Source organism: Zalophus californianus, chromosome 17 (assembly GCF_009762305.2).
Source record: "Zalophus californianus isolate mZalCal1 chromosome 17, mZalCal1.pri.v2, whole genome shotgun sequence".
In the NCBI taxonomy this organism is placed as follows: domain Eukaryota; kingdom Metazoa; phylum Chordata; class Mammalia; order Carnivora; family Otariidae; genus Zalophus; species Zalophus californianus.
In genome coordinates this window covers 48,186,066-48,212,800 of record NC_045611.1, presented here as the reverse complement: position 1 = coordinate 48,212,800, position 26,735 = coordinate 48,186,066, and the positions used below count along the sequence as shown (strand labels likewise).

At 59.2% G+C, this 26,735-nt stretch overlaps 1 protein-coding gene across 1 annotated transcript in view; it reads left to right on the top strand.

Moving 5' to 3' along the window:
• MEGF8 (multiple EGF like domains 8) overlaps nucleotides 1-26,735 on the top strand; it is a 58,653-nt gene that overhangs the window by 2,355 nt on the left and 29,563 nt on the right. Inside the window, 33 exon segments of the mRNA XM_027617427.2 lie at nucleotides 2,983-3,146; nucleotides 3,485-3,691; nucleotides 4,466-4,646; nucleotides 4,727-4,815; nucleotides 5,362-5,777; nucleotides 6,195-6,340; nucleotides 6,469-6,591; nucleotides 8,860-9,014; nucleotides 9,314-9,433; nucleotides 9,772-9,916; nucleotides 10,000-10,163; nucleotides 12,675-12,875; nucleotides 13,277-13,477; nucleotides 13,917-14,153; nucleotides 15,023-15,141; nucleotides 15,231-15,362; nucleotides 15,439-15,552; nucleotides 15,957-16,205; nucleotides 16,737-16,936; nucleotides 17,246-17,456; nucleotides 17,559-17,652; nucleotides 17,654-17,809; nucleotides 18,308-18,440; nucleotides 19,907-20,154; nucleotides 20,241-20,351; nucleotides 20,492-20,610; nucleotides 21,191-21,398; nucleotides 21,931-22,111; nucleotides 22,610-22,773; nucleotides 23,533-23,677; nucleotides 24,731-24,962; nucleotides 26,153-26,276; nucleotides 26,416-26,629. Of these exon segments, the coding sequence (XP_027473228.2) occupies nucleotides 2,983-3,146; nucleotides 3,485-3,691; nucleotides 4,466-4,646; nucleotides 4,727-4,815; nucleotides 5,362-5,777; nucleotides 6,195-6,340; nucleotides 6,469-6,591; nucleotides 8,860-9,014; nucleotides 9,314-9,433; nucleotides 9,772-9,916; nucleotides 10,000-10,163; nucleotides 12,675-12,875; nucleotides 13,277-13,477; nucleotides 13,917-14,153; nucleotides 15,023-15,141; nucleotides 15,231-15,362; nucleotides 15,439-15,552; nucleotides 15,957-16,205; nucleotides 16,737-16,936; nucleotides 17,246-17,456; nucleotides 17,559-17,652; nucleotides 17,654-17,809; nucleotides 18,308-18,440; nucleotides 19,907-20,154; nucleotides 20,241-20,351; nucleotides 20,492-20,610; nucleotides 21,191-21,398; nucleotides 21,931-22,111; nucleotides 22,610-22,773; nucleotides 23,533-23,677; nucleotides 24,731-24,962; nucleotides 26,153-26,276; nucleotides 26,416-26,629 (5,703 nt within the window).

Below are 26,735 nucleotides of genomic sequence, written 5' to 3'. Positions count from 1 at the left end.
ACTGGGGAGTGTGGGAGGGTTTTGAACAGGGAAGGACATGATCTGACTTAAGTTTTAGGTCTCTGTGGCTGTTGTATGGGGTGTGGATGAAGCATGTTTCTTGGGGATGAGTGTGTGTGTCCCCAGCTTGGGGGCCATGCCTGTCTCGGGGTGTGGGTAAGCACAGAATGGGAAGTATGGGTATGTGTTTGATGTGTACATCATTATCTGGCCTTAAAGAGCCCAGCCTTGTTGGGGATGGTAAGGCTGGATGCAGACGTTCATTCTACAGCATGCTCAGGCTATGTCTAGAAGGAGGTAGAGGGGTTGGGTAGATGGGCGGAGGGGGATGAGAGAATACTGGGGGTCACAGAGGAGGGGCCATTGGAATAGGGTTCTGAAGCATGCATAGGAGTTTGCTGGGTGAGGAAAAGGAACAGCTTCTGTGAAGACAAAAGAGAGGCTGGTGTGTCTCAGGAGCCATATCTAGGTTTTTCTGGTCTGATCGGACTGCTGGCTGAGAGGTGCGGAGGGCGCCACAAGCAGGGGAAGAAAGGCCTTGAATGTCATGCTGAGTAACTTGTCTTCTTCTCTTGGCATTGATGGGGAGCCAAAGAAGGATTGTGGGTGGTGGCCTGGAGACTTGGTGTGCTAGTCTTGCTGGAGAGGAGGAGGTGGAGAGGGGCTGAGAGCACTGAGAGGTGTTTGGGAAGTTTCACCAGTGAGATTTGGGGACCACCTGGTGGGGCGTTGGGAAAGGGAGGAGTCTAGGTGACTTCCAGATCCTCCTTGATCTCCCATGCTTCCCATATTACCTTTGAGAACAAACATGTTCCCCCATCCTTTAAAAAATAAGCAGCTGACCCACTTCCTTTTGTACCACATCCACGCTTTATTGTAGCCAATCCTCATAACATCCTCATGAATAAAAAGGCATTCTGCTTTTGAAAACCAGGGGGTTGGGGTGCCTGGGTGGCGCAGCCGGTTAAGCATCCGACTCTTGGTTTCGGCTCAGGTTGTGATCTCAGAGTTGTGAGATCGAGCCCTGAGTCAGGCTCCTTGCTCAGCTCAGCATGGCATCTACTTGGGTTTCTCTCTCCCTCTGCACTCTCCCCACCCCCATGCGCTCTCTCTTTCTCTCTTCTCTCTCTCAAAAAAATAAATAAATATTTAAAAAGAAAATGAAACGCAGGGAGTTTTGGGGTTGGATCCCTGTCCAGGAGGGCATGGGCGTTGAGCCTGTGTTGGGTGGAAGCAGGAGACCTTGAACTTAGGGAGGAACTTGGGGAAAGCAGATGGTGAGCTGGCTTCCAGCATGCCCTTGACAAAGATGTACTTGTGATTCTGGGAACTGAGCTTTATATTTTGGTTGAGGCTGGCAAGATTCTGGGAGGTCTGGTTGCCTGGTCTGGCGAAATGGTTCTTCTTCCTTCCCCAGACCATGGTTTGGGGTCTGTGTGATATTCTCAGGGGCTCTGGCCAGAGCCTGAGGGAGGGCTGCCAACTTCAGTATTCTTTCTTTTGTGCATTTCTTCATTCCTTGCTCAGTGCCAGGCCCTGTGCTGGTTAATGTCAGGGAGGGACCCCAAGATGAGTTAGGCCTAGGCCCTGCCCTGTGGGCCTCCTTGGCTGCAGAGGAGACAAACCCAGACACAGATGGTCCTGGCACAGAAGAATGAAGGTTATAAAACCTAAAAAAAAAAAAAAAAAAAAAAAAAAAGCCCTCCATGGCTCCCTGCCATTCCCGGTATGCAGGGGAGCATGCTGAGGGGCATGGGGGAAGGGGCCGGCCCAGGGTCCCCCAGCAGGTCAGGAGCAGAGCTGGAACCCAGGTCTAGTTTCCTGAGCCCCTAGTGTGAGATGTGGGCTGAGGGTTATGGAGGAGGGCTGGGCCTCTCCCATGGTTGTAGCTGGATGTCAGCTGGGACTACAGGTCATCCAAACACTCACTCACCTGAGCCAGACGTCCGCGCAAGCTCCCTCACGGGGCTGGCGGTTGCTGCTGGCCGCGGGCTGGAAGCTCAGCTGGGGCTGTCAGCTGGGACGCCGACACGTGGCCCCTGCCATGTGGCTTTGGCTTTTCATAGCTTGACAGCTGTGTTCTGAGAAGGAGCATTCTGTGATGTCCAGGTAGAAGCTGTGAGGCTTCTCTGATCTAGCTGTGCAGGGGCCAGAATGTCTGCTCTGCTGGTTTGTATGGGTCACGCTAGTCTTTCTGAGGGTCTTCCCAGATACAAGGGGCAAGGAACCAGCCCTCACCTCTCGATGGGAGGAGTGGCCAAGAAGTTTGAATGCACCTCAGTACCGTTATAACTCCACTTTCCAGATGAAGAAGCAGATCCAGAGAGGTTAGGGGACTTGCCCAAGGCCACACGGCTAGTAGCTAGTAAGTGGCAGAGCCAAGATGTGAGCCCAGGCAGTCTGGCTCAAGTCTGTGCCTTTAGCTACTACAATAAACTGAGCCTTCGGGTGGGGGTGGGGGTGCGAGAGGAGCTGTGGTACTCCAGGGTTTGGCCTGTTCCGGGGGAAGAAACTGGCCTCTTTCCTTGGAGCTCTGATCAGCCTGGAGCAGGCGACCCACCCAGAGGCCCTTTTCCATCTGGGAGTATGCTTCTCTGCTCAGGTCTGGACCCTGCCCCTCAGGCTTAGTGTCTGAGGCTCAGGAAAAAAGGAGAACAGCTCTGTGTGACCCCCGGGGTGGGGTCCTTTCTGGGGCACTTCAGCTTTCCCATCTGAATGGTGGGAGATATTCAGCCTGGTATCAGGAGTCCTTTCCGGGGCTGACACTGTAATTCCTTCTCTGGCCCCTGTCCCTCTGGCTGTCACAGCTCTGACCTCCCTGGGCTGTTGAGACCAGGGGCCCCTTGAAGGCAGGGCTTGGGTCTGACTCATCTTCGGGCCTCCCACATCACCAGGCAGGCCTTGGTATTTTGGGGTGAGGTACGTGGAGGCACGGGGAGAGGGTCCACATCTGAGCCCAGCCCCCCTGCTCTCGCTGCCCAGCCCCAAGCCCCCAGCACCGGATCCTGCTGGACTTCCTTTTCCTGGACACGGAGTGCACTTACGACTACCTGTTCGTGTATGACGGGGACTCTCCCCGAGGGCCCCTGCTTGCCAGTCTGAGTGGGAGCACCCGGCCTCCACCCATCGAGGCCTCCTCAGGCAAGGTCGGTGGGGCCGGACTGTGGGGGGAGCTGGGCTGTTGGGGGGCCAGGCTGTGCGGGGGTAGACTGTGGGGCTCTGGCTGGAGGTCCAGGTGGAGTTTGAGGAGCAGGGAGGGGGGGGGGTCGATGCCCAGAAGGAAACAAAAGAGGGGGAGGGGCAGAGAGACTGCAGGAGAGACTTGGCGTCAGTCAGACGGAAGGACACAAGGACAAAGAAGGGTGGAGAGAGACCAAGAAAGGAGGTGGGGACGCCCAGGGTGGGGTGGGGAGAGCGGCAGCCCGGCGTCCCAGTCCAGTCCAGTCCTCCGGCGCCCGGAGGCGTGCCCGTCTCGTGCCTGCAGATGCTGCTGCACCTCTTCAGCGATGCCAACTACAACCTGCTGGGCTTCAATGCGTCCTTCCGCTTCTCCCTGTGCCCTGGGGGCTGCGGCAGCCACGGGCAGTGCCGGGCCCCCGGGGAGTGCGCCTGCGAGCGCGGCTGGGGGGGCCCGGACTGCAGCCTGCAGGAGTGTCCCGCCTACTGCGGCAGCCATGGCACCTGCGCCTCGGTGAGCCTGTCCCCAGCTGTGTCGTGTGCCCCCCCGCCACCCCCCCCCCCGGGTCTGTGACCACAGCTACCGCTCCATCTGCCCCTGCCCCACTCCCGCCCGGGACCCTGCTGTCACCCTGTCGCCTACAGTGACACTCCCCTCTCCTCCCAGACCCCGACCCCGCCTGCCCTCCAGCCCCACCCCACCTTCATCTGCGGCCCCTCCTCTGCCTGAGCCCACCCCCCTCCTGCCTGTAACCTGCCTCCCGCCTGCAAACCCACCTGCCTTCCGCTTGCCGCCCGACTCCATCCTCCCACCCAGCCGCTTTGTCTGGCCCTGACTTCGGACCGCTGACCACTGACCTTGGGCCTCAGCCTCGCACATCCGGCTGCGGGACTGGGTCACGTCTTGAGCCCTCCTGCCTTCACCTCCCCAGGCTGAGGTCGCCCGGCGCAGGCTGTCCTTGCCCTCGCCGCTGTCCTTCTCCAACCTCTCATGCTGTCTGTCTTCATTTTCCTCTCCGGGGCCTTCTGTCTTTCCCGTTCCCTTTTTTTGTTGGGCCGTCTGCTTTTTTCTACCTCTCTGCGTCTCCCTGGTTGTGTCTCGGTGTCCCTTTCTGCCTCCATCTGTTGGCCTGTCTCCTTCCTGGCTGTTACTCCATCTCTCCTTTCTCATCCATCTTCTCCCTTCTCCCTTTCTGTCCTCTTGTCTCACTCTGGCTTCCTCTCTCCTCCCCCTTCTCTCTTTTTTTTCTCTCTCCATCCCTGCCTTTGTGTGCCCGTCCCCCTCCAGCCCCTGGGACCGTGCCGCTGTGAGCCTGGCTTCCTGGGACACGCCTGTGACCTGCACCTGTGGGAGAACCAGGGGGCTGGCTGGTGGCACAACGTGAGTGCCGGGGACCCTGCCTTCTCGGCCCGGATCGGGGCGGCCGGTGCCTTCCTGTCCCCGCCGGGGCTACTGGCCGTTTTTGGAGGTGAGCTGACGGGGTGTGCGTCTGGGGTCCGGAGGCTTGGCAGCCTGTGGCCAGGACTTGAGCCGTCTGCCCCTCCACAGGCCAGGACCTCAACAGCGCCCTGGGGGACCTGGTCCTCTACAACTTCTCTGCCAACACCTGGGAGCGCTGGGACCTGAGTCCTACCCCGGTACGAATCCTCCCCAACCCCCCGCCCTGCTCGGGGGCGCCTGTGCACTCCGGCAGACCCAGCCAGGGCCCCCCGGAGCGACCCTACCAGCCCGTACGCCCGCAGCCCTGCCGCTTGATATGGGCCCACCTCCTCCTACTGATGCTACTTTTCTACCTCTGATTTTCTTTTTGCTTTCTCTATCTCCGTTTTTGCATCTTATCCTTCTGTGGATCTCCTGTCTCTTTCTCTTGGTTTCTCTCTCCATTTGTGTCTCTGCCTGTTGGTCTTCTGCTCTCTCTTGATCTCTGTGTCTCCTCTCTGGGCTGTCTGTCTGTCCGTCTCTCCCTCTGCTTTTCTCTGCCACCTCCCCTATCCCTGCCCCCCTGCCTCCTCTGCCTCCTTTTTTTTTTTTTTAATTTGTTTTTGTTCGCCCGTGTCTGTCTTGCTGGGTCTGTCTTCCTTTTTCTCTTTGTGTATCTCTGTCTGTCTTTCTCCGTGTCTCTCTCTGGCTGGCTTTCGTGTCACTCTGTGTCACCATCCTGTCTCCCGGTCTCTTACCCACAGGCTGCCCGGCACTCCCACGTGGCTGTGGCCTGGGCCGGCTCCCTGGTGCTCATGGGTGGCGAGCTGGCCAATGGCTCCCTCACCAGCGATGTGTGGGCCTTCAGCCCGCTGGGCGGGGGCCACTGGGAGCTCCTTGCGCCACCTGCCTCGGGTTCCTCGGGGCCACCAGGCCTGGCAGGTCACGCGGCCGCCCTGGTGGACGACGTCTGGCTCTATGTGTCTGGCGGCCGCACTCAGCACGACCTCTTCTCCTCCGGCCTCTTCCGTTTCCGCCTCGACGGCTCCAGCAGAGGCTACTGGGAGCAGGTGATTCCAGCAGGTGGGCGACCCCCTGCCGCCACTGGCCACTCCATGGTGTTCCACGCACCCTCGCGCACCCTACTGGTTCACGGTGGACACCGGCCCTCCACCGCCCGGTGAGTGACCTGCCCTGCAGGGCCAAGCCTGGCCCAGGCCCCTGGGTCTTCAGTCTTTAGTGGTCTTCGCCCACTGATGGACTTCAGTCATCCAGGCCCTCCTTCCTTAGGTCATTCACTAGTTCATTCGTTCTCTTACTTGCTCATCCACTCACTGACTCTCTAACCTTTCCTTCACTCTCTTGGCCACTTACTTCCCATGCGCTCTCGCCTGTCTGTCCACTCAGCCACGCCCTGCTTGGTGGCCAGCCCTGGCTAGATGAGGCACGGAATCCGGGGATGAGCCGCTGGGAGACAAGTGGGGACATAAACCCCATCATGCCGGTCTCACCCTGCCTGATCACGCGACTCTTGAGAGCCCAGAGGAGGGAGAGAAGCCTTTCCTGCCCTGAGCCCCTCCTCTGCCCCTCCTGATAGGTTCTCTGTGCGGGTGAACTCCACCGAGCTCTTCCACGTGGATCGGCGCGTGTGGACCACCCTAAAGGGCCGGGATGGGCTTCAGGGCCCACGGGAGAGAGCCTTCCACACAGCCAGTGTCCTGGGCAACTACATGGTGGTCTATGGTGAGGAGGCTCCCTGATCCCGCCTGCCTGCCTTCTAGGGCCCCAGGCCCACACTGAGCTGAGGCTCCCTGCCTGGGTGTCCCCACCTCTGCCAGGCTTGCCAGCTGTGCCCCTTTCCTCCTTTCCAGGGGGCAACGTGCACACCCATTACCAGGAGGAAAAGTGCTATGAAGATGGTCTCTTCTTCTACCACCTCGGCTGCCATCAGTGGGTGTCGGGGGCTGAGCTTGCCCCCCCAGGGACCCCTGAGGGTGAGTGGCCCCTCTGTTTTCCTGAGGGGCTCCTGAGAGTCACACTTCCCTGACAGTGAATATGGGCTTTAGGCGGGAGCCCCGTTGGTCCTCCTAGGGTGAGCCAGATGTCCTGTTAGAGCTGGCCTCCGGAGGCGAACCTGTGCGGGGGAGGCAGGACGGGGCCGCTATTGCCATGGAGACGGGAGGCAGGTCCAGCAGCTCTGGTCTAGGCTCTAGTCCAGATTTTGCCAGTTTCCAGATGTCCCGGGGAATGACCTACACGTGACTTTTTCAGGGTCATAGAGTGCGCAAGTGGCAGAACCAGGATGGCCAGGACCCAACCAGCCATCTGCACAAAAATATCATTTAATCTCTCTGTGCCTCAACTTGCCCGTCTGTAAAACGGGGATGACAGTAATACTTAAACCACTGGCCTGTTTGTGAGAGTCGATTGAGATGGCGCAAAGAAAGAAGACCACCTAGCCAAGGGCTCAGTATGTTGACTTTCTGATAGTGTCAGCATCCTGCCCGCGAGGGCCCAAGGGCCCGAGGGCTTGCCTGGATAGGAGTGTGGAGAAACCTTTCAAACTCATTAAGTCAGACTGCTTAGAGAATCGGAAGGAAGCCATAGGCCCTCTGCTTGAAAAGACACTTGTACACACAAATTGGGCCTATCATTTCAGGGGGCTGTGGACTTCCCGGAGGCCCATCTCTTCTCCCCGCCCCACCGGACAGGAGAGCGAGGACAGAGAACAGGCATAAGGAAGGGACATTGACATTTAAGGGGTAGGCTGGGCTAAGGGTTCCCCATGGAACCCTGTTTGACCGTTAGGCATAAAGCCTTGGCCTGGCATTTGAGGCTCTTCTGCCTGTCCCTATCTCTCCTTTAGGCCAGAGTGTGAGGTTTCTGGAGGTCTCTTCGTCTGTAGTTTGTGAGACCCCAGGCCAAGTCCCGTGTACTTACAGAGCATATGGGTCGGTAAGAGGGTGAGGGGTCACCAGTCACTGACCACTTACCCATCAGTCAGTACTCTTGGTTCTGAGTGACAGGCTCCAACCCAACCAGCTTGAGCGAAACCGAGTTCTTTTTTTTCAAGATTTTATTTATTTATTTGACAGAGAGAGACACAGTGAGAGAGGGAACACAAACAGGGGAAGTGGGAGAGGGAGAAACAGGTTTCCTGCCGAGCAGGGAGCCTGATGTGGGGCTTGATCCCAGGACCCTAGGACCATGACCTGAGCTGAAGGCAGATGCTTAACGACTGAGCCACCCAGGTGCCCTGCAAAACCGAGTTCTTGGCTCACCTGAGTGACAACTGGCTTCAGGCTGGCCCCGGGTCTGGGCGCTCACATGATGGCATCAGCTAGTTCTCACTCAAGTTCGCTTCAGTCTGTGGCAGATTTGTCTTTTGCAAATGGTCACCAGCAGCCCTGGGCCTATATCCTACCCCTTTAAAATGCCCAGAGGGAGGAAGCACGTGCCTTTTCCCCAAAAATCATAGGAATTGGGTCCTGTTCCTAAACGAGTCACTGACCTGACGGGTCTGGGCTCAGCTTAGCTTGAGCCTGTGGACTGTAGTGGGAGACGGTGGTGTTCCCAGAGGAAGATCAGAGGCTATCCCCAGAAGGGAGGCTGGTGTACAGACAAAACCAGGTGAGAGCCAGGCGGCCTGCCTCATGGCTCCCCGAGGGCAGGAAGATGGTCCATTTATTGAGGAGGAAACCAAGATTCAGAGAAGTTGAGTCTCTTTCCCAAGGCCACACAGCTACTCAGAACCCAAGTAAGTGGTAGACCTAGGAATCAAAGCCAGGTTGTTCTGACCCCGAAGATCATGCTCTTTTTTTTTTTTTTTTTTTTAAGATTTTATTTGTTTGAGAGAGAGAGAGAGAGAGAGAGAGAGAGCACGAGCAGGGTGGGGGGGGGGGGCAGAAGGAGAAGCAGGCTTCCTGCTGAGCAGAGAGCCCGATGTGGGGCTCAATCCCAGGACTCTGGGATCACGACCCGAGCCGAAGGCAGACGCTTAACCAACTGAGCCACCCAGGCGCTCCATCATGCTCTGTCTTTTAAAGATGGTTTGGTCAGTGGTGTGGGAGCTCTGGCAGGTGCAGGGCCGGGCAGCCTAGGAGGGTTTCCTTGGGTGCGTTCAGTTGAAGCAGGAAGTAGGAGGCTGGACTGAGGCATAGGTGAGTCGGAATAGTCCTCTGGGCAAGGGAGCCGTGAGCATGGGAGGGGAGACTGGTTGGAGTCTCATGTCCTTGGGTTGGGGGGTGTCTGTATTCTCCTAGGCCGAGCAGCGCCTCCCAGCGGCCGATACTCACATGTGGCGGCTGTGCTTGGCGGCAGTGTCCTGTTGGTGGCTGGGGGGTACAGTGGCCGGCCCCGTGGGGACTTGATGGCCTACAAGGTGCCTCCCTTTGTGTTCCAGGCGCCTGCTCCGGACGTGAGCACTGGGGTGATAGGGAGAGGGTGGCTGGGGAGGAGGTAGCATGGTTCCCATGGAGGTGGGAGCAAGTTGGGGTGGGTCCCTGGGAGAAGGGCTGGGGGTCCCTAGGGATATGAGGGGAAGGCGGTTGGTCCCCAGGTTCAAGTGGAGAGGACTGGAGGTCCCTGGGGCTGAGGGCAGAGTGGCTAGGGGTCCTTAAGGTGTCGAGCAGTTGAGGGTCCCCGGGATCATCAAAGTGGTGGGCATGAGGGAACAGGCTCCAGGTCTGAGGAGCAACCCCCTCCATCTCCCTGCAGTACCACTTAGACTATTGCTCCATGTACACGGACCATAGCGTCTGTTCGCGAGACCCGGAATGCAGTTGGTGTCAGGGAGCCTGCCAAGCCGCACCACCTCCTGGGACTCCCCCTGGGGCCGTGAGTGACTGTCCTAGCGCTCTGTCTCCTAGCATGTGTCTCCCTCTGTTGAAACTAAGTAGAGAAGGACCTCCTCCCACTTGGGAGACTTGTTTTCACACCGAAGATTGGCACTCCTGCCGGCTGACCCCTTGGCCCCTCCCGATCCTTTTGAACTTACAACCCTGTCCCCAGACCCCCTAGCTCCTGCCCTCTCGATCTTCCTCAGTCCAACTGGCTTTCAGTTCCCTTCTCCGATTTCCTGACACTTTCCACCCTGTGACTCCCGAATCTACAGCACTTCCTAGGTCCGTTGCGCCCCCGTGGACAGTAACCCCTGTCCCCTCCCCTCCCTGCAGTGTCCAGCTGCCAGCTGCCTGGGACTGGGCCGCCTTCTGGGTGACTGCCAGGCCTGCCTGGCCTTCAGCAGCCCCACAGCTCCTCCCCGGGGGCCCGGCGCCCTGGGCTGGTGTGTGCATAATGAGAGCTGCCTCCCCCGCCCTGGTGAGTGTGCAGGGGCGGTGTGGGAGGGGGCGGCGCAGCGCCCCGCACTGACCTCTATTCCCCCCACCCTCCTGTCCTCACAGAGCAGACCCGCTGCCGAGGGGAGCAGATCTCAGGCACCGTGGGCTGGTGGGGGCCTGCGCCTGTCTTTGTCACATCCCTGGAGGCCTGTGTCACCCAGAGCTTCCTGCCTGGCCTGCACCTGCTCACTTTCCAGCAGCCGCCCAATGCCTCCCAGCCCGACAAGGTGGGGAGCCAGGGGATGGGGCCTGGTGTGTGGTCCCAGGGTTTTCATTTGTCAAATGGTTCTATACCACTCTTGTGGTTGCCTAATAAGCCTTTACAGTCAAGAGTCTGATTTTACTTATTGACCTCTAAAGATTTTTTTTTTAAGATTTTATTTATTTGAGAGAGCAAGAATGAGAGAGAGAGAGAACACATGAAGGGGGGGAGGGTCAGAGGGAGAAGCAGACTCCCTGCTCAGCAGGGAGCCCGATGTGGGACTTGATCGCGGGACTCCAGGATCGTGACCTGAGCCGAAGGCAATCGCTCAACCAGCTGAACCACCGAGGCGCCCAACCTCTAAAGATTTTTTTAAATTGTGCTAAAACACACATCGTGTAAAATTTACCATCAGTGATATGAAGCACGTTCACAACGTTGCACAACCATCACCACCTAGTTCCAGAAAGACACTCCAGATCCATTAAGTAATCCCTCTCTGTTCCCCCTCTCCCTTTGGCCCCTGGCAACCACTAACCTTTTAGTGGTTAGTGGTTGGCAATCTGTTAACTATGGATTTGCCGACTCTGGGTATGTCATATAAATGGAATCCTATATGTTGTATTTTGTATGCGGCTTCTTTCACTTAGAGTAATGTTTTCAAGGTCCATCCATGTTGTAGCATGTCTTAGAACTTCATTCCTTTTTACGGCTGAGCAATATTCTCTTGTGTGGCCGTGCCGCATCCGTTCATCAGCGGATGGACGTTCAGGGTGTTGATACTTATTGGCTATCCTGAATAGTGCTGCTGTAAGCATTCCCTGTATAAGCCGCTGTTTGAGTACCTATTTTCTTTTAAAAATTATTTTCCTTTATTTTTTTTCAATTGAGGCATAATTGACATACAATATTATGTTAGTTTCAAGTATATAAGGTAATGATTTGAAATGTGTATATATTGCAACAAACACCTATTTTCAACCCTCTTTGGGTATATATCTAGGAGCGGAATTGCTGGGTCATATTGTGATTCAATATTTAGCTTATCGAAGAATCACCAAACTGTTTTCCCCAGTGGATTCTTATTGATTTTGATTTTTTTTAAAAGATTTTATTTATTGGGGTGCCTGGATGGCTCAGTCGTTTGAGCATCTGCCTTCGGCTCAGGTCATGATCTCAGGGTCCTGGGATCAAGCCCCGCATCAGGCTCCCTGCTCCACGGGAAGCCTGCTTCTCCCTCTCCCACTCCCCCTGTGTCTCTCTCTGTCAAATAAATAAAATCTTAAAAAAAAAGATTTTATCTATTTATTTGACAGAGAGAGACAGCGAGAGAGGGAACACAAGCAGGGGTCGAGTCCCGCATCAGGCTCCTTGCTCAGTGGGGAGCAAGTGTGGGAAGCCTTCTCAGTGTGGGAAGCTGTCCCAGCACCCCCTCAATTCGACGCCACCCTGACTCTTCCCAGAAGATCAATTGGGATTTCTTTTTTTTTTTTTTTTTAAGATTTTATTTATTTGACAGAGAGAGACACAGTGAGAGAGGGAACACAAGCAGGGGGAGGCTTCCTGCGGAGCAGGGAGCCCAGTGCGGGGCTCGATCCCAGGACCCTGGGATCATGACCTGAGCCGAAGGCAGACGCTTAATGACTGAGCCACCCAGGCGCCCCTCAATTGGGATTTCTTATGTATCCTTGCAGGTCTACCCATTCACGTACACCTTAAATGTGACATTTAATTATTTTTCTTTCTTGCACAAAAAGTAATATTCTAGTCACACTACACTGCCACTTTTATTTCTTAGAATGTATCCTAGCAAGCTTCTTAGAACTTAGGAAATACCCTCTCTTTTTCTTTTTTTTACAGTTTTGTAATATTCCATTTAGATTCTAGGGCTGTGGTGCTATAGTTTATTTAGGTAGTCTCCCGCTGATGAATACTTGGGTTATTCCATTCTTTTGTAATTACAGAACGCGCGCTAATAAATCGTGTAGCGTGTCTGTCACTTTGAATGTTGGATCTGTACGCTCTCTCTCTCTCTCTTTTTTTTTTTTAAATCGTGTATTGGTTTATTATATAACCGAAAACACGTTACATAGGGTGAGGTCCAGAAGGGTCATGAGCAAAGGAGCTCTGTCCCTGTAGAGCTGGGATGTGACCCCCTGCTGGCACGGGGCTGTGTTCACTAACTTGGAAATTTCTCCGAACCCTGTAGTTCAGGGACCTTTTTAAAAAAGCGTGGACTCTTAAGGGCTTGGTGGAAAGTGGAAGGGTGGGATGTCGGAGAAGAAGTTCGCAAAAGGTCTGGGGTCCTGGAGTTTCATGAGAGAGGTGCTGAGTCGGGGCCGGGACCCTGCTGTCTATTGTCTGAGTTGGAGTCCCAATGCAGAGTGCCCCTGGCCTCGGTCTCTCGTTTGATGAGAGAGGGAAGGAGGTTGGGGTGCCTGATCTTTTCTAGTTCTAGTGTTTGCCTGAGGGGTGGGGCCCCTGTGGGGCCATGCACAGAAGTGCTCACGCATATCCTCCTCCGTGGCTTGCCCAGGTCTTGATTGTCCGCAGTACGACCATCACTCTGACGCCCAGCCCAGAGACCGACGTGTCCCTGGTCTACCGTGGCTTCATCCATCCGCTACTGCCTGGAGGGCCCGGAGGGGCGGGGGCTGAGGATGTAGCTGTGTGGGCCCGAGCCCAGCGTCTACATGTCCTAGCCCGGATGGCCCGGGGCCCTGACACGGAGAACATGGTGAGGGTGCCTGAACACACAGGGGGCTGTTAGTTATAAATGTGGGGGCTGGGGTGTATGGTGCAGGGGAGGCCTGGGGAGAAATCAGAAGCACAGGATATATCCTTAGTGGAGGGAGGGCCCTGGGGTTTTCAGTTATGAATGGAATTGGGGGTGAATTTTGAAGAAGGTGGGGAGGGTCTGAGTTACCAAGTCAAACTCCCCCTGAGGAGGAGGTGGGTGGTGGTGGGGGGGGTTGTTGAGGGTTCTCAGAGGTTCTTGGGGTCTAAGGAACTCTGAGGCCCTCTTCCTCTTCCCAGGACAGGGGTAAGTGCTAGGTGGGTTTGGGGTTCTTGGAGGTTTCAGGGGTTGGGGTGGCTGGAATGTTCTCAAGCCCCTGTCTCTCCCTCACCCGTACCCAGGAGGAGGTGGGGCGCTGGGTGGCTCAGCAGGAGAAGGAGACGAGGCGGCTACAGCGCCCAGGGTCTGCTCGCCTCTTCCCACTGCCTGGCCGGGGCCACAAGTATGCGGTGGAGATCCAGGGCCAGCTCAATGGCTCGGCGGGCCCCGGGCACAGCGAACTTACCCTGCTGTGGGACCGGACTGGCGTGCCAGGTGGCAGCGTGAGTACCCAGGCCCTGGCCTCAGATCCCTGGAGCTTTCCGAACCCCAGACCACAAATTCTAATTCTCTTGACCTGACCTCCCGCTCCCCCACCGACTCTTGAACTCTGGGCCTCACTTTGAGCCCTCCAGACCCCAACCTCTGACCCCCAGACTCTGACCCGATCTCACATTCTGACCCCCTGCCTACATCTCTGACTTCTCCTGCCCTGGCCTGACTTCCGCCCTCTGTATTTGGCTCTCTCATCTCTAGATGCTCTCAAACCCCGATCCCCTTTTGTCTGCTCCTCCTAAATCCTGGCTTTCCACATGCTTGGGGTCTTAACCTTGTCTCCAAACACGTCCTTAGCGCCAAACCCTGACCCCTGCCCCCAACCTCGACTCCTGCCCTGGGACTTGGCTTGTGAACCCCCGGCCCTCACGTGAGCCCTTCCCCCAGGAGATCTCCTTCTTCTTCCTGGAGCCCTACCGCTCTTCAGCTTGCTCCTCCTACTCCTCCTGCCTGGGCTGCTTGGCGGACCAGGGCTGCGGCTGGTGCCTGACCAGCGCCACCTGCCACCTGCGCCAGGGCGGGGCCCACTGCGGGGCCGACGGGGCCGGCGGGTCCCTGCTGGTGCTGGTGCCTGCCCTCTGCCCGCTCTGCGAGGAACACCGCGACTGTCACGCCTGCACTCAGGTGCCTGCCAAGCCACAGAGGGGAGGTCTCAAGATCAAGGCAGCCGAATCAGGCAACTGGGAAAGGGGGAGGGCCCCCTGGAGTTGGCCGGGCATCCGAGGGGTCCCCTGGGTGCAGTGGGGGGAGACAGGTGGGGCCGTTGTCCTTGATCTGCGGGTGAGAGCCAGGTGGGGAGCAGGGGAGAGGGGCTGGAGAGTGGGCCCCTGGCAGTCAGGACTCTCCCTGTTGTAAGGGCCAGAAAACCCAACTTAGCACCTCTTTACCAGAGGGGCATTTGTGGGCTCTGGCACCAGAGCCCGGGAAGAGGTCTTTAGGCCTGTGGTTTAGACCGTGTGGTCAGCCGTCCATCCCCCTCTATCCGATACCCTCACTTCCCTGGAGGTTCATTCCTTGGGAGTGGCAAGGGAGCCACGAGGGCTCTGGAATTTCATCTCCCCCACTCAGCCCCCCGAGGCCCAAGTGGAAGAGAGCACCTTTCTGTCCCCACCCCACTCTCACCCCCAGTTCAACTGAAGTCCCAGAAGCACGTTTCGTTGGCTCTGGTTGGGTCTTGTGCCGACTCTCAGAGCCATCTGCGAGGCTAGCGGGGAGGGAGTGTGGCCTCTTGCCCACCTCTGGAGCTTAAGGATCCACCAGCCCCAACCGGACCAGACATAGGGGTTCTTTTGCCCCAAAAGGGAGTGGGTGCCGGAAAGGCGGATCCCATGGATGCCATTGGCTGAAGGAGAAAGTCTAGAGAGGCAGGCCGCTGGGGAGGGAGGGGGGCTTGGAGGGGTGGTCTGTGGGGTGGGGCAGGTGAGGGAGGTAGCTACTTGTGGAGCCCAAGGTAGATGGCCATCTGGGCTCTTATTCCTTCTTTAATTCCCCAGGACCCCTTCTGCGAGTGGCATCAGAGCTCCAGCCGCAAAGGGGACGCCGCGTGCAGCCGGCGGGGCCGGAGTCGGGGTGCCCTGAAGAGCCCAGACGAGTGTCCCCCACTCTGCAGCCAGTGAGCCTCCTGGGCCCAGGGGGAGGGGAATTAGGGGGCGTGTGGGGGCCGCTGCACGGTCTGACCCTGCCCCTGCTCCCCGCCCCCAGGCGCCTGACCTGTGACGACTGCCTGGCCAACTCCAGCCAGTGTGCCTGGTGCCAGTCCACGCACACCTGCTTCCTGTTTGCGGCCTACCTGGCCCGCTACCCGCACGGGGGCTGCCGTGGCTGGGACGACAGGTGCGGTCTGGGCCGCGGGGCGGGGCCCACAGAAGGGAGGGCGCGGACCCCCCAACCCACGCCTGTCGCCCCGCAGCGTGCACTCGGAGCCTCGGTGCCGGAGCTGTGACCGCTTCCTGACCTGCCACGAGTGTCTGCAGAGCCACGAGTGCGGCTGGTGTGGCAATGAAGACAACCCTACGCTGGGCCGGTGAGGCCGGGAGGCGGGACTGCGAGGCCGGAGGGCGGGCGGGGCGCGGGGCTCTCGCCCGCCCTGATTCTAATGGCGGATTGTGTCTGTGTGTTTCTTCCCTTCCCCTCTCCGTTTCCCTCTCTCCTCTGTCTCCACCTTCTCCCTGTCTCTGTGACCGGTTTCTTCTCATCTTTCCTCCTTGTCTTTCTGTCTTTCCTTCTCTCTCCCTTTCGCCGTTTCCCTGTGTGTCTCCTGTCTGACTCCTCTGGGTTTCTCTCTCTCCTTCATTTCTCCTTATGTCCTTCTCTCCGTGTTCATGTTTCCGTGTCTCTCTTTCCCTCTCTCCCTGTCTCCATCTCGGTCTCTCGTTTGTTTATCATCTCCTCCTTCCCACCCCTCCTCCCTTTCCCGCCCCCCCCCAGGTGCCTCCAGGGGGACTTCTCGGGGCCGCTGGGTGGGGGGAACTGCTCCCTGTGGGTGGGGGAGGGCCTGGGGCTATCTGTGGCCCTCCCTGCCCGCTGGGCGTATGCCCGCTGTCCCGACGTGGATGAGTGTCGCCTGGGCCTGGCGCGGTGCCACCTGCGGGCAACCTGCCTGAACACACCCCTCAGCTATGAGTGTCACTGCCAGCGAGGCTACCAGGGCGATGGCATCACCTACTGCAACCGCACGTGAGCGGGGGCTTGGTTTCCATGGAGATGTCACCCGGGGCTGGGGCACGTGGAGATGGAGGGAGGAAGCCGGGGAGGTGCTGGGGTGCCTCCCGGGGAACCAGCATCCCCAGTGAGCCTGGGGTTTTCACCTTGCAGGGTAGGCCCTTGTTAGAGTGACAGGGTCCCCCAGTGTAACACTAGTTACTGTGGAGACGGGTCACCCCGGGACTGTGGCCCATAGTCTTCAGCGTTGCCATGGAGGTGGAGGAGGACCCAGTTGAAAGGGGTTTTCACAGAGAGCAGATCACCAGTGATGATACGTGGTTACCATAGAGACAGGCGTTACCACGTGTGGTTTAGTTACCCTGGAGACAGGGCTGCCCACAGAGTCCAGGACGAGGAACCACAGTGGCCAGGGATGGCGTTGCCGTGGAGACGAGGCGGTGGACTGGGGCCGGGGCGGGGTGGGGAGGGTGGGGATGGGGGGTGTGCCTTGGGGGCCCCGGGCCCCGCCCAGCCCTTCCCCACTGCCCCCCACCACGCCCTCAGGTGCCTGGAAGACTGTGGCCACGGTGTGTGCAGCGGTCCCCCTGACTTCACCTGCATATGTGACCTGGGCTGGACGTCTGACCTGCCCCCGCCCACGCCCGCCCCGGGACCCCCGGTGCCCCGCTGCTCCCGGGACTGTGGCTGCAACTTCCACAGCCACTGCCGCAGGCGGGGGCCTGGCTTCTGTGATGAGTGCCAGGGTGAGCGGCCTCAGGGACCCTCCCCGGGGCTCCAGTGTCCTTCCTCTGCCTGGGCGTCTGGGTCCCCTCACCCAGCTAGGGATCCCCCTGCCCCATGGCCTGCTCCCGACCCCACACGGCTTCAGTGCCACCCATCTCTTTGGTGGGGGCTCGGGCCCCTCTGGGGGGGCTTGCAGAGCCTCCCCGGTCTGGGTTTCCCTGGTCACCTTTCTCTGGAGCAGCCGCGTGGGGCCAGGGATCGGCCAAGCATTGTGGGGCTCCTCCTGCCCTTGCCCTGACTCCGTGTCCTGCCTGCCGGGGCCTCCACAGACTGGACGTGGGGGGAGCGCTGCGAGCGTTGCCGGCCCGGCAGCTTTGGCAACGCCACGGGCTCAGGCGGCTGCCGGCCCTGCCAGTGCAACGGGCACGGGGACCCGCGCCATGGCCACTGTGACAACCTCAGCGGGCTCTGCTTCTGCCAGGACCACACCGAAGGTGCCCACTGCCAGCTCTGCTCCCCCGGCTACTACGGGGACCCTCGGTGAGACAAGCCCGCCGGGAGGGCCAGGGCGGGGTTAGGGACCAGATGGGACAGGGCGGGACCTGGTCTGACGCTCTTGCTCATCTCCCTCCATCTCCCCAGGGCCGGTGGCTCCTGTTTCCGGGAGTGTGGGGGTCGCACCCTCCTCACCAATGTGTCCTCAGTGGCGCTGGGCTCACGCCGGGTCGGGGGGGCCGCTGCCTCCAGGGGGTGGGGCAGCAAGAGCCGGGCCAGGCCTCTCCTACTGTGTGTGGGTTGTCTCGGCCACTGAGGTGCTACAGCCCTGTGCCCCCGGGACCCTCTGTCCCCCGCTCACCCTCACCTTCTCCCCCGACAGCAGCACGCCCTGCACGGTGAGTACCCAGGGTGCCAGAGTTCAGGCCCGTGTCTCCCCCAACCCAGTCTGAATCCGCAGATGGACCCTGACCCCGCCTCCCTGTTCCTTTATCCTCCAAACCCTAAGCTCTCTTCCTTAGACTGCAGACCTTCATTCCGAAGCCCCCCCAGACCCTCCCCATTCCCCTGATCACTTCCTATTTCCTGGGCTCCCCACTCCCTGGTCTAGGCATGGTTAATATTTGTACTTTGTGTGCCAACTCCGACCAGTAGGTAGTGGCCGCCAGGAGCTGTGTATTGAGAAAGAGCCTCCGTGCAAGAGTGCCTGATCCATGCGCCATGTCTGCTGCGCACACAGGAGGGGAATGGTGGCCACAGTTTGTCTGTCCAGAAGTCTCCCGGGCTCAGATTGCCCTTCCCTCTTGAGCTCCTCCTCCTCCCAGACCTCCCGCGTCCCTCTTTCTCACCCTTGCCTTCCGTCCCCTGATCCTTCACTCTGCATCCTCCGCCTCCAGCTGAGCTACGTCCTGGCCTTTGATGGATTCCCGCGCTTCCTGGACACTGGTGTCGTCCAGTCGGACCGCAGCCTCATCGCTGCATTCTGTGGCCTGCGACGGGACAGGCCCCTCACTGTGCAGGCCCTGTCTGGTACGGGGACTGGGCAAAGTGGGACCCTGTCGGAGGCTGGGTAGCCCTTGCCCCTTAAGCTGTTCCCCCCCCCCGCCCTCCCCCCCAGCTCTGGGGCGGGGGATCAAGACCCAGCCCGACTCTGCCCCTGACGTGCCAGCTGATGCCGTCCCTTGTTACATCTGGGCCTCCGTTTTCTCAGTTGAGGGGCTGGTAGAGAGGTTTGTCCTGGCTGGACGGCCTCTCTGGAGAGCAGGGCCGAGTGGGACAAGTCTCTGGGAGACACAGAATGTGGCTGGTGTGGAGGCCCCCTGCCCATCTCCTCAGCCTGGTGGTTCTCCACCAGGGGGGTTTTGCCCCTTGGGCCCTCTGGCTCTGTCCTGAGTGCTCCTGGCATGTCACGGGTGGGGGCCAGAGATGCCGCTCTGCATTCTGCAGTGCACCGGACAGCCCACAACCAAGGCCCCGTTACATCAGCAGTGCTGAGAGTTTGGGAACCGGCTCCGTCTGATCGAGTAGCACTAAAAGTAATTTGTCACCTGTGGCAGTTGAAGGACCCTAGTTTGAACCATCGTAGATCGGCGAGATCTCCAGGGCTGGGAGAGAGAGGGCAGAGGGGTAGTTGGCCCGCTGGGGGTTGCACTCAAGCCCAAACCCCTCCCCAGGGATCAGCTAGAACCGAGGGGCCCTCGATTTCATTTCACTCAGCCGTTGTGAACCGAGCACCTTCAGTGAGCCACGCCTGAGCTGGGTGCTGGGCATCCAGCAGGGAGCAGGGGGACGCAGGCCCTGCCTTCGGGGACCCACGGCGGGGGGCAGGGGGGGACACACAGCACTGAACAAATTCTAGTCAGAATAGTGACACCTTTGCCAAGGGGCAGAGGAAGTGGGAAGGAGCAGGCACCTGGCCTGTCTGGGGAGCTGGGGAGGGCTTCTTCACCGAGGTGAGATTTCACTGGAGCCGTGATGGGGATGTGTGGGCGAGGGAGGAGGGCGGCTTCTCCAGGCCCGAAGAGCAGCAGGTACCCAGGTCCTGAGAGGCCGGAAGGGGCCTGCAGTGCTAGAGTGCTTGGGGCTGGGACAGTGGGGGCCTTGAAGTCAGAGGGCCTACGGCCGCTCCCCACACCCCCCCCCCCGCTTTAACATAATTTTATTGAGGCACTGTTTACATATCCTATATCTAATCCCTGCCCCCCCCCCCCCCCCACTAATCGGTTTTGTAAGGAGACCCGGTTTTATGCCAGAGCTGTAGGGAGCCGTGCAGAGTTTGGAGCTTGCCAGTGACGGGACTGGGATCGGAATTTGACGGGTTGGATGAGGGGGAGGGTGTGCAGCATGCAGAACAGTGAAGCATGGCAGTGATCACACATGATAAGGAGAGCCTTGTCGCCCTGGCCAGTGACACCGGATTTTCTCTAACCCTGGGGGTAGAGTAATGTCCTGGAGCCCCACCCGGCCACGAGCCTCTGGCCCCTCTCCCCCCACAGGGCTGCTGGTGCTGCACTGGGAAGCCAACGGCTCCTCGTCGTGGGGCTTCAATGCTTCAGTGGGTTCTGCCCGCTGCGGGTCGGGGGGCCCCGGGAGCTGCCCGGTCCCCCAGGAGTGTGTGCCCCAGGATGGAGCCGCAGGTGCTGGACTCTGCCGATGTCCCCAGGGCTGGGCTGGCCCCCACTGCCGCATGGCTCTGTGTCCTGAGAACTGTAATGCTCACAGTGGGGCAGGGACTTGCAACCAGGTATGGGGGGGGGGGGGGACGGGCAAGCCACATGGGACAGGGGTGGTGATCTGGCTTCCCCTGAGCCTCCTTCTGCTGTTCCCCAGAGCCTCGGTGTATGCATCTGTGCCGAGGGCTTCGGGGGCCCTGACTGCGCCACGAAGCTGGACGGCGGGCAGCTGGTCTGGGAGACCCTCATGGACAGCCGCCTCTCAGCCGTGAGTCGTGGATGCCACTCTGTCCATGGAGGTGCCACGCAGCCCGCCTCCTGGATGGTTCTCCCCTCCCTGCATTTCTGGGACCACCCCTCAGCCCTGACTCCCAGCCTGACCCCTCGTGTCCTCACCTCCACCCCCAGGACACTGCCAGCCGATTCCTACACCGCCTGGGTCACACCATGGTGGAGGGACCTGATGCCACCTTGTGGATGTTTGGGGGCCTCGGCCTGCCCCAGGGGCTGCTGGGGAACCTGTACAGGTGAGGACTGTCTCCCGGAGGTGGGATGCCCGAATGAGAGGAGGTCACGACCTCAGGAGATGCTGAGATGTGTGTCACATAAGAGTCCCTTTGGGGGTTAAAAAAAAAAAAAAAAACTGGCGTAAAAAACCCTCTAGAGATGCCTGGGTGGTTCAGTCGGTTAAGCGTCTCCCTTTGGCTCAGGTCATGGTCCCGGGGTCCTGGGATGGAGCCCCACGGTCCCCTGCTCAGCAGGGAGTCTGCTTCTCCCTCTCCCTCTGCCCCTCCCCCTGCTCGTGCACTTTCTCATTCTCTCATGTGCTCTCTCTTTCTCAAATTAATAAATAAGATATTTTAAAAACAACAACAAAAACCCCTATAGGTGAAGGACACCAAAAAGATACTGGGACACTTGTCACAGGAGGCTCACTTTGGGGTCTGGGATACTTATTTGGGTGGTGCTACCCCAGGGGGGATGGTAAGATGGTTGTCAAAGGAGGGGTGCCCTAGGGGATTTGGGGATAACTGTGCAGGGGGGTCACCCCAGGTCATGCTGGGATGCCTGTATGGTGAGACTCCTTTTCTGCAACCTTCGTGCCAGGTACTCAGTGAGTGAGCGGCGGTGGACACAGATGCTGGCGGGAGCTGAGGATGGGGGCCCAGGCCCCTCACCCCGCTCCTTCCATGCGGCTGCCTACGTGTCCGCTGGCCGTGGTGCCATGTACCTTCTGGGGGGACTCACAGCTGGGGGTGTCACTCGCGACTTTTGGGTCCTCAACCTCACCACCCTGCAGTGGCGGCAGGAGAAGGTGAGCCCCTCTCCCTTCCCCCGGCCCTGCTAGACATGATCCATGTCTAGCAGGGCCAGCCAGAGGGCCTCCTGCCCGTTTCACCCCCAGGGGATGCAGCTTCTCCCCACTCCCCACCGGGGCTCCAGTACGAGTCCTAGAGTTGAATCTCAGCCATCCTGGGTCACATTGCAGTCCCGAGCGAGCCTGTGGCCAAGTGGGTGGGGTAGTCTTGTCCGCTTGGCTGGGATGCACGCACTGTGGGTGGGTACAGTCAGCCCCACGTGGCCAGAGTGAGAGCACAAGGGCCAGGGCTTCCCAGAAGAACACCAGGCTGCCCCCACCCGCATCGGTGACACTGAGCAGGCAGAAATGGCAAGGGGCCTCCCACACACCTGCTGGGACCGTGGCAGGTTGGAAGCTTGGGGTCTGACCAGCCCCGGGCAGCTCACTACCTCCTTACCTGGTTCAAGGGGAGTGTCCGGAGTTCCGAGTCTTGGAAGATGACCCCTAACCTCCAGCTCCCTGCTGACCTCTGCCCTTTATCCCCTAGGTGCCCCAGACCGTGGAGCTCCCGGCAGTGGCTGGTCACACCCTCACTGCCCGCCGAGGCCTGTCTCTGCTCCTGGTGGGCGGGTACTCCCCCGAAAATGGCTTCAACCAGCAGCTGTTCGAGTACCAGCTGGTGACTGGCACCTGGGTGTCTGGAGCCCAGAGCGGGACACCCCCCACCGGTAGGGCTGGGGATAAGTCAGGGACAGCACCTTGGACGCCTGGCCATCCGGGGCTTTGTGGAGGCTCTCTGTCCACTGCCGTTACCCTGTGGTCACTGCCCTTAGACCTTGTTATGTCCCTGTCTTCCCCCCCACCACGCCCACCCAGATTCCCAGACCTGCTCTTGAGAAGTTCAGTTCCCCATGAAAGGCTACCCACCTCCTGCCCAGTGACAGTGGGTCATTGCGTTCCTCTCCCAGGTCCTGGGTTCCTTTCCCTCAGGCATTCCCCTTCTCCGTTCTTTGCTCATTGTCCCCCCAGGACATGCAGGTCACTCCGACTCCCCCTCTTCTCTTGCTCGGAGTCAGTAGAGGTGGTCCTTTGGAACCGAAGCGGGAGGGAGGGGTTGACAAGAGCTCCTCGGTGGCGTGGTCCCAAGAAGGGGAGCCCAGGAAGGTGTGAGGGCACTCCTAATCACCAGCCCTCCCCCCAGCGTCTGCTCCTTCGTGCCCCCCCAGGTCTCTACGGTCATTCTGCCGTGTACCACGAGGCTACTGACTCCCTCTACGTGTTTGGGGGTTTCCGCTTCCACGTCGAGCTGGCAGCCCCCTCCTCTGAGCTCTATTCCCTGCACTGTCCTGACCGCACCTGGAGCCTGCTGGCCCCTTCGCAGGGGGCAAAGGTCAGGAAAAGAGGTGTACACAGTTAGATCCAGGGAGCAGGAAGGAGGGAGTCCCCCCTTACCTGGCACCCCAGGGACTGGCTCAGCCCTGGACTCCTGGTCCCCTCCTTTCTAGTCCCCTAGACTCAACTGTGGCACCCCACACATCTCCCCTTCTTTCACTGCTCGCTTGGAGGGAAGCATCCTAGACGAGGAGGTCAGAGGCCTGGGTTCTGCCCCAGCTCTGTCCCACCCTTGGCATGGCCCTCAACTTCCCAGCCTCCCCATCTGTAAAACCTGGGACTGAGGCTCCTTGGGCCTCCCGCCTTCAAGGCCAAAGGAGATAGTGGATGGGAGTACGTGGACTCCGGACGTGCTGGTTAGAGACGATTGAGTTTTCCGTCTGCAAACATATCTCCAAGCCCTTTTGGGGACCGGACTGTAGGGGAGGCCCAAGCCTCACCCCAGGATGCCCCCGGCCAAGCTGGCCAGGTCACAGGAGAAACGTGGGATTCATCTCAGGCAGCCTGGGCCAGGTTCCAGGGGAACGGCACAGGGCATGGGGGTTCTGGGAGTTCAGGGAAGGGAGCTGGCCCTGGGGGCTGCTCTGAAGAATGAGGGAGGTCTCCTGGACAAAGGAGCTGAGATTTGAGGGAGATTAGGGTTGGGTAGGGCTGGTGGGGGCTGAGGTGTGGGAGGGTGCAGGGTGGCGGGTGGGCTGAGAGGCAAGCGGAGGAGTGTGGGCTCTGACCGGCCATCCTGCGGGTGTCTCCCCAACAGCCCCGCCCCCGGCTTTTCCACGCCTCAGCCCTGCTGGGGGACACCATGGTGGTCCTTGGGGGGCGCTCGGACCCCGATGAGTTCAGCAGCGATGTTCTGCTCTACCAGGTCAACTGCAATGCCTGGCTCCTGCCCGACCTGACCCGTAAGTCCAGTGCTTCCCCTGGGAGGCCCTGGGGACATCCTGCAGGAGCCCTGGCCTGTCCTGGGTCGCTCACTCATCCGGACTCCCTCAGGCCCCTACAGACCCTCTGGCAAAGCTGCTTTCCCCTCTGTTACCTGAACACCCATGAACATATCCGCCTTCCTTTTCTTTTCCTAGAAAGTTTATTTTTTGTCCTGATTATAAAAGTAATAATATTCGCTATATGTAATTGGTGAAATAAGAAGGAAAGAATCCCCCATGATCCTGCTCTCTAGAGACAGCACTATTATACGTGGGGGTGTTTCTTTCCAGTCTGCTGTTCGGAGGCCGGAAAGGGGCTTGGACCTTGTCTTTCTGTTTCACTTCCCAGTGTGACTGTGTATGCCTCTGGGGCTTTTCCTTTTGCGTCTCTCTCGTACTCTCTGTCTCTAATTCCCTTTTGCCCTTATCTTGTTTGCTACTCTGTGACTTTCTCTTTTTTTCCCCTGGAGGATTTTTTTTTTTTAATTTTTAATTTTTCAAAAGATTTTATTTATTTGAAAGAGAAAGAGAGAGAGAGAGCACAGCAGGGGAGGGACAGAGGGAGAAGCAGACTCCCCACAGCGGGGAGCCCGATGTGGGACTCGATCCCAGGACCCTGGGATCATGACCTGAGCTGAAGGCAGACGCTTAACTGACTGAGCCACCCAGGCATCCCTCTTCCTGGAGGATTTAAAAAAACTTGAGGTGAAATTCACATAAGAAAATGAACCGTTGTGAAATTAACGATGCAGTGGCACCTGGTACCTTCAGGAGGTTGTGCAACCAGCACCTCTGGTTCCAAAAGCTTTGTCTCCATCCTTATTCCATTCTTTCTGCTTCCTTTTCCTGTTTATCTCTCCCTCTCTTTTGCTGTCCTTGTCGATTCTCTTGCCCTGTATGGCCTTACGTATCTTCTCTGTCCATGTCCGTCTCTGCCGTCCTTAGCCCGTCGCTCTGCTCGGCATCCCTCTCTGACCGGCCTCTTCATGGGGCTGTCTTCCCTGAGTCTCTGAATGTTCTGTCTTTACCCAGGCCCAGCCTCTGTGGGGGCCCCGATGGAGGAGTCCGTGGCCCATGCTGTGGCGGCGGTAGGGGGCCGCCTGTACCTCTCAGGGGGCTTCGGGGGAGTGGCCCTGGGCCGCCTGCTGGCCCTGACCCTGCCCCCTGACCCCTGCCGCCTGCTACCCTCACCCGAAGCTTGTAACCAGTCTGGGGCCTGCACCTGGTGCCATGGGGCGTGCTTGTCCTGGGACCAGGCCCATAGGTAACCATGGTGACCGAACGGTGCATGGGTGGATGGTACTGGTGCCCTCCGAAGGGGGTTCTGTGCTAGGCCAGGCTTGTGGGGGGAGGGGGGCACTCAGGAGGGTATTGTCCGGACAGGGCACCGGCTCACATGGGAAAACGGGCGCTGCATCACAGGCAAGGTCAGGCTGGGGGACCCCTGAGTGAGAAGCCCTGCTTGTGGGCTGGGGTGTCATCCGAGAATGTTTTCTGGAGGAGCTGGGTCCGAACTGGCTCCCAAATGACCACTAGAGTTTAGACCAGCGAAGGTTCCCACGAAGAAGCGGGGCTGTGCCTGGTGTATTTTAGGGACCATCTGTGCTGGGGGAATGTGAGACTGGAGCGGTGGTGGGGGCAGCTCAGGAAGGGCTCCCAGTGCCTGGCTGTGGCGCTGGGCTTCTGTTGTTCGGGAGGCCAGACATCTCAGGAAGCTGAAAGGGCTGTCCTTGGTTCAGCACAAACTCTTTTGGCTGCATTGTTATCCCGAACCGGTATGAGGCTACTAATGGCCTTGGCTTGTCCCATTAAATGTGTCATTGTGTTTGCTACTGAATTATTAAAGGATTTGATTTATGGGGTGCTCCCCCAGATTCCAGTAGGAGTGTTATGTAACAGTGGGTACACCCACTGCTTTTCTAAAATCTGGAAAGTTCTGAAATTTGTGCCTTCAAGGATTTTGGATAAGGGATTATGATTATGAACCTCCACTGTGGGTGATGGGGAGCCAGGGAAGGTTTGAGCAGGGGAGGGCAGGGGCAGACCTGGGCAGAAAGCCCTGGGGCTGTTGGGAAGGAGCCAGCGGTGAGGGGAAGCTGTGGGTGGAGACCTGGGAGGAGGCTGAGGAGGAGGAGGCTGGAGAAGAAGAGGCCTGAACTGGGCAAAGGGCTGCAGGGGTGGAGAGGCGGGGAATGCCTTGGTGGCTGGAGGGACAGGGGAGTGTGGGATATTGTCCAGTACCTCTGGCTGGAGTGGCAGGGGGCCGTGAGACCATGGCCAGGTGGGGTGGGGGAGGAGCAGGTTGGGGAGGCCTGGGCTGAGACCAGTCCGGGATACACGTGGGGGGGGGGGGGCGAAGGATGATGTCCAGGAGACACCGGGAAGAGGCAAGGGCGGGTGGAGGGGGGACGGGGTCTGGCTGGGTGTGCTGAGCCAGGCCTCCTGCCTCCCCAGGCTGGGCTGCGGGGCCCCCCCATGCTCCCCCATGCCTCGCTCCCCCGAGGAATGTCGACGTCTCCGGACCTGCAGTGAGTGCCTGGCCCGCCACCCCCGGACCCTGCAGCCTGGAGATGGAGAGGTGAAGCGGGGGAGGGGGAGTGGGGGGGTGTCTCGGGAACTTCAGCTGGGATTGGGTGGGAAGAGCTGGGTCGCGGCGGGGGGGGGGGGGGTTGCCGGGGACCCTGAGAACCCCGCTGAGCCCATGTTCCCCCACCCAGGCATCCGCCCCCCGCTGTAAGTGGTGTACTAACTGCCCTGAGGGTGCCTGCATCGGGCGGAACGGGTCCTGCACCTCGGAGAATGACTGTCGCATCAACCAGAGAGAGGTGTTCTGGGCCGGGAACTGCTCGGAGGCTGTGTGCGGGGCTGCCGACTGCGAGCAGTGCACCCGGGAGGGCAAGTGCATGTGGACCAGGCAGTTCAAGAGGACAGGTGTGGCTCCCCACTGAGGACGGCCTCGGGCCCCCCACCCCCCGAAGGGGCAGAGCGGGGGAGGGCCTGGAGGCCAGGCCCAGGCTCTGATTCCTGTGCCCTTGAC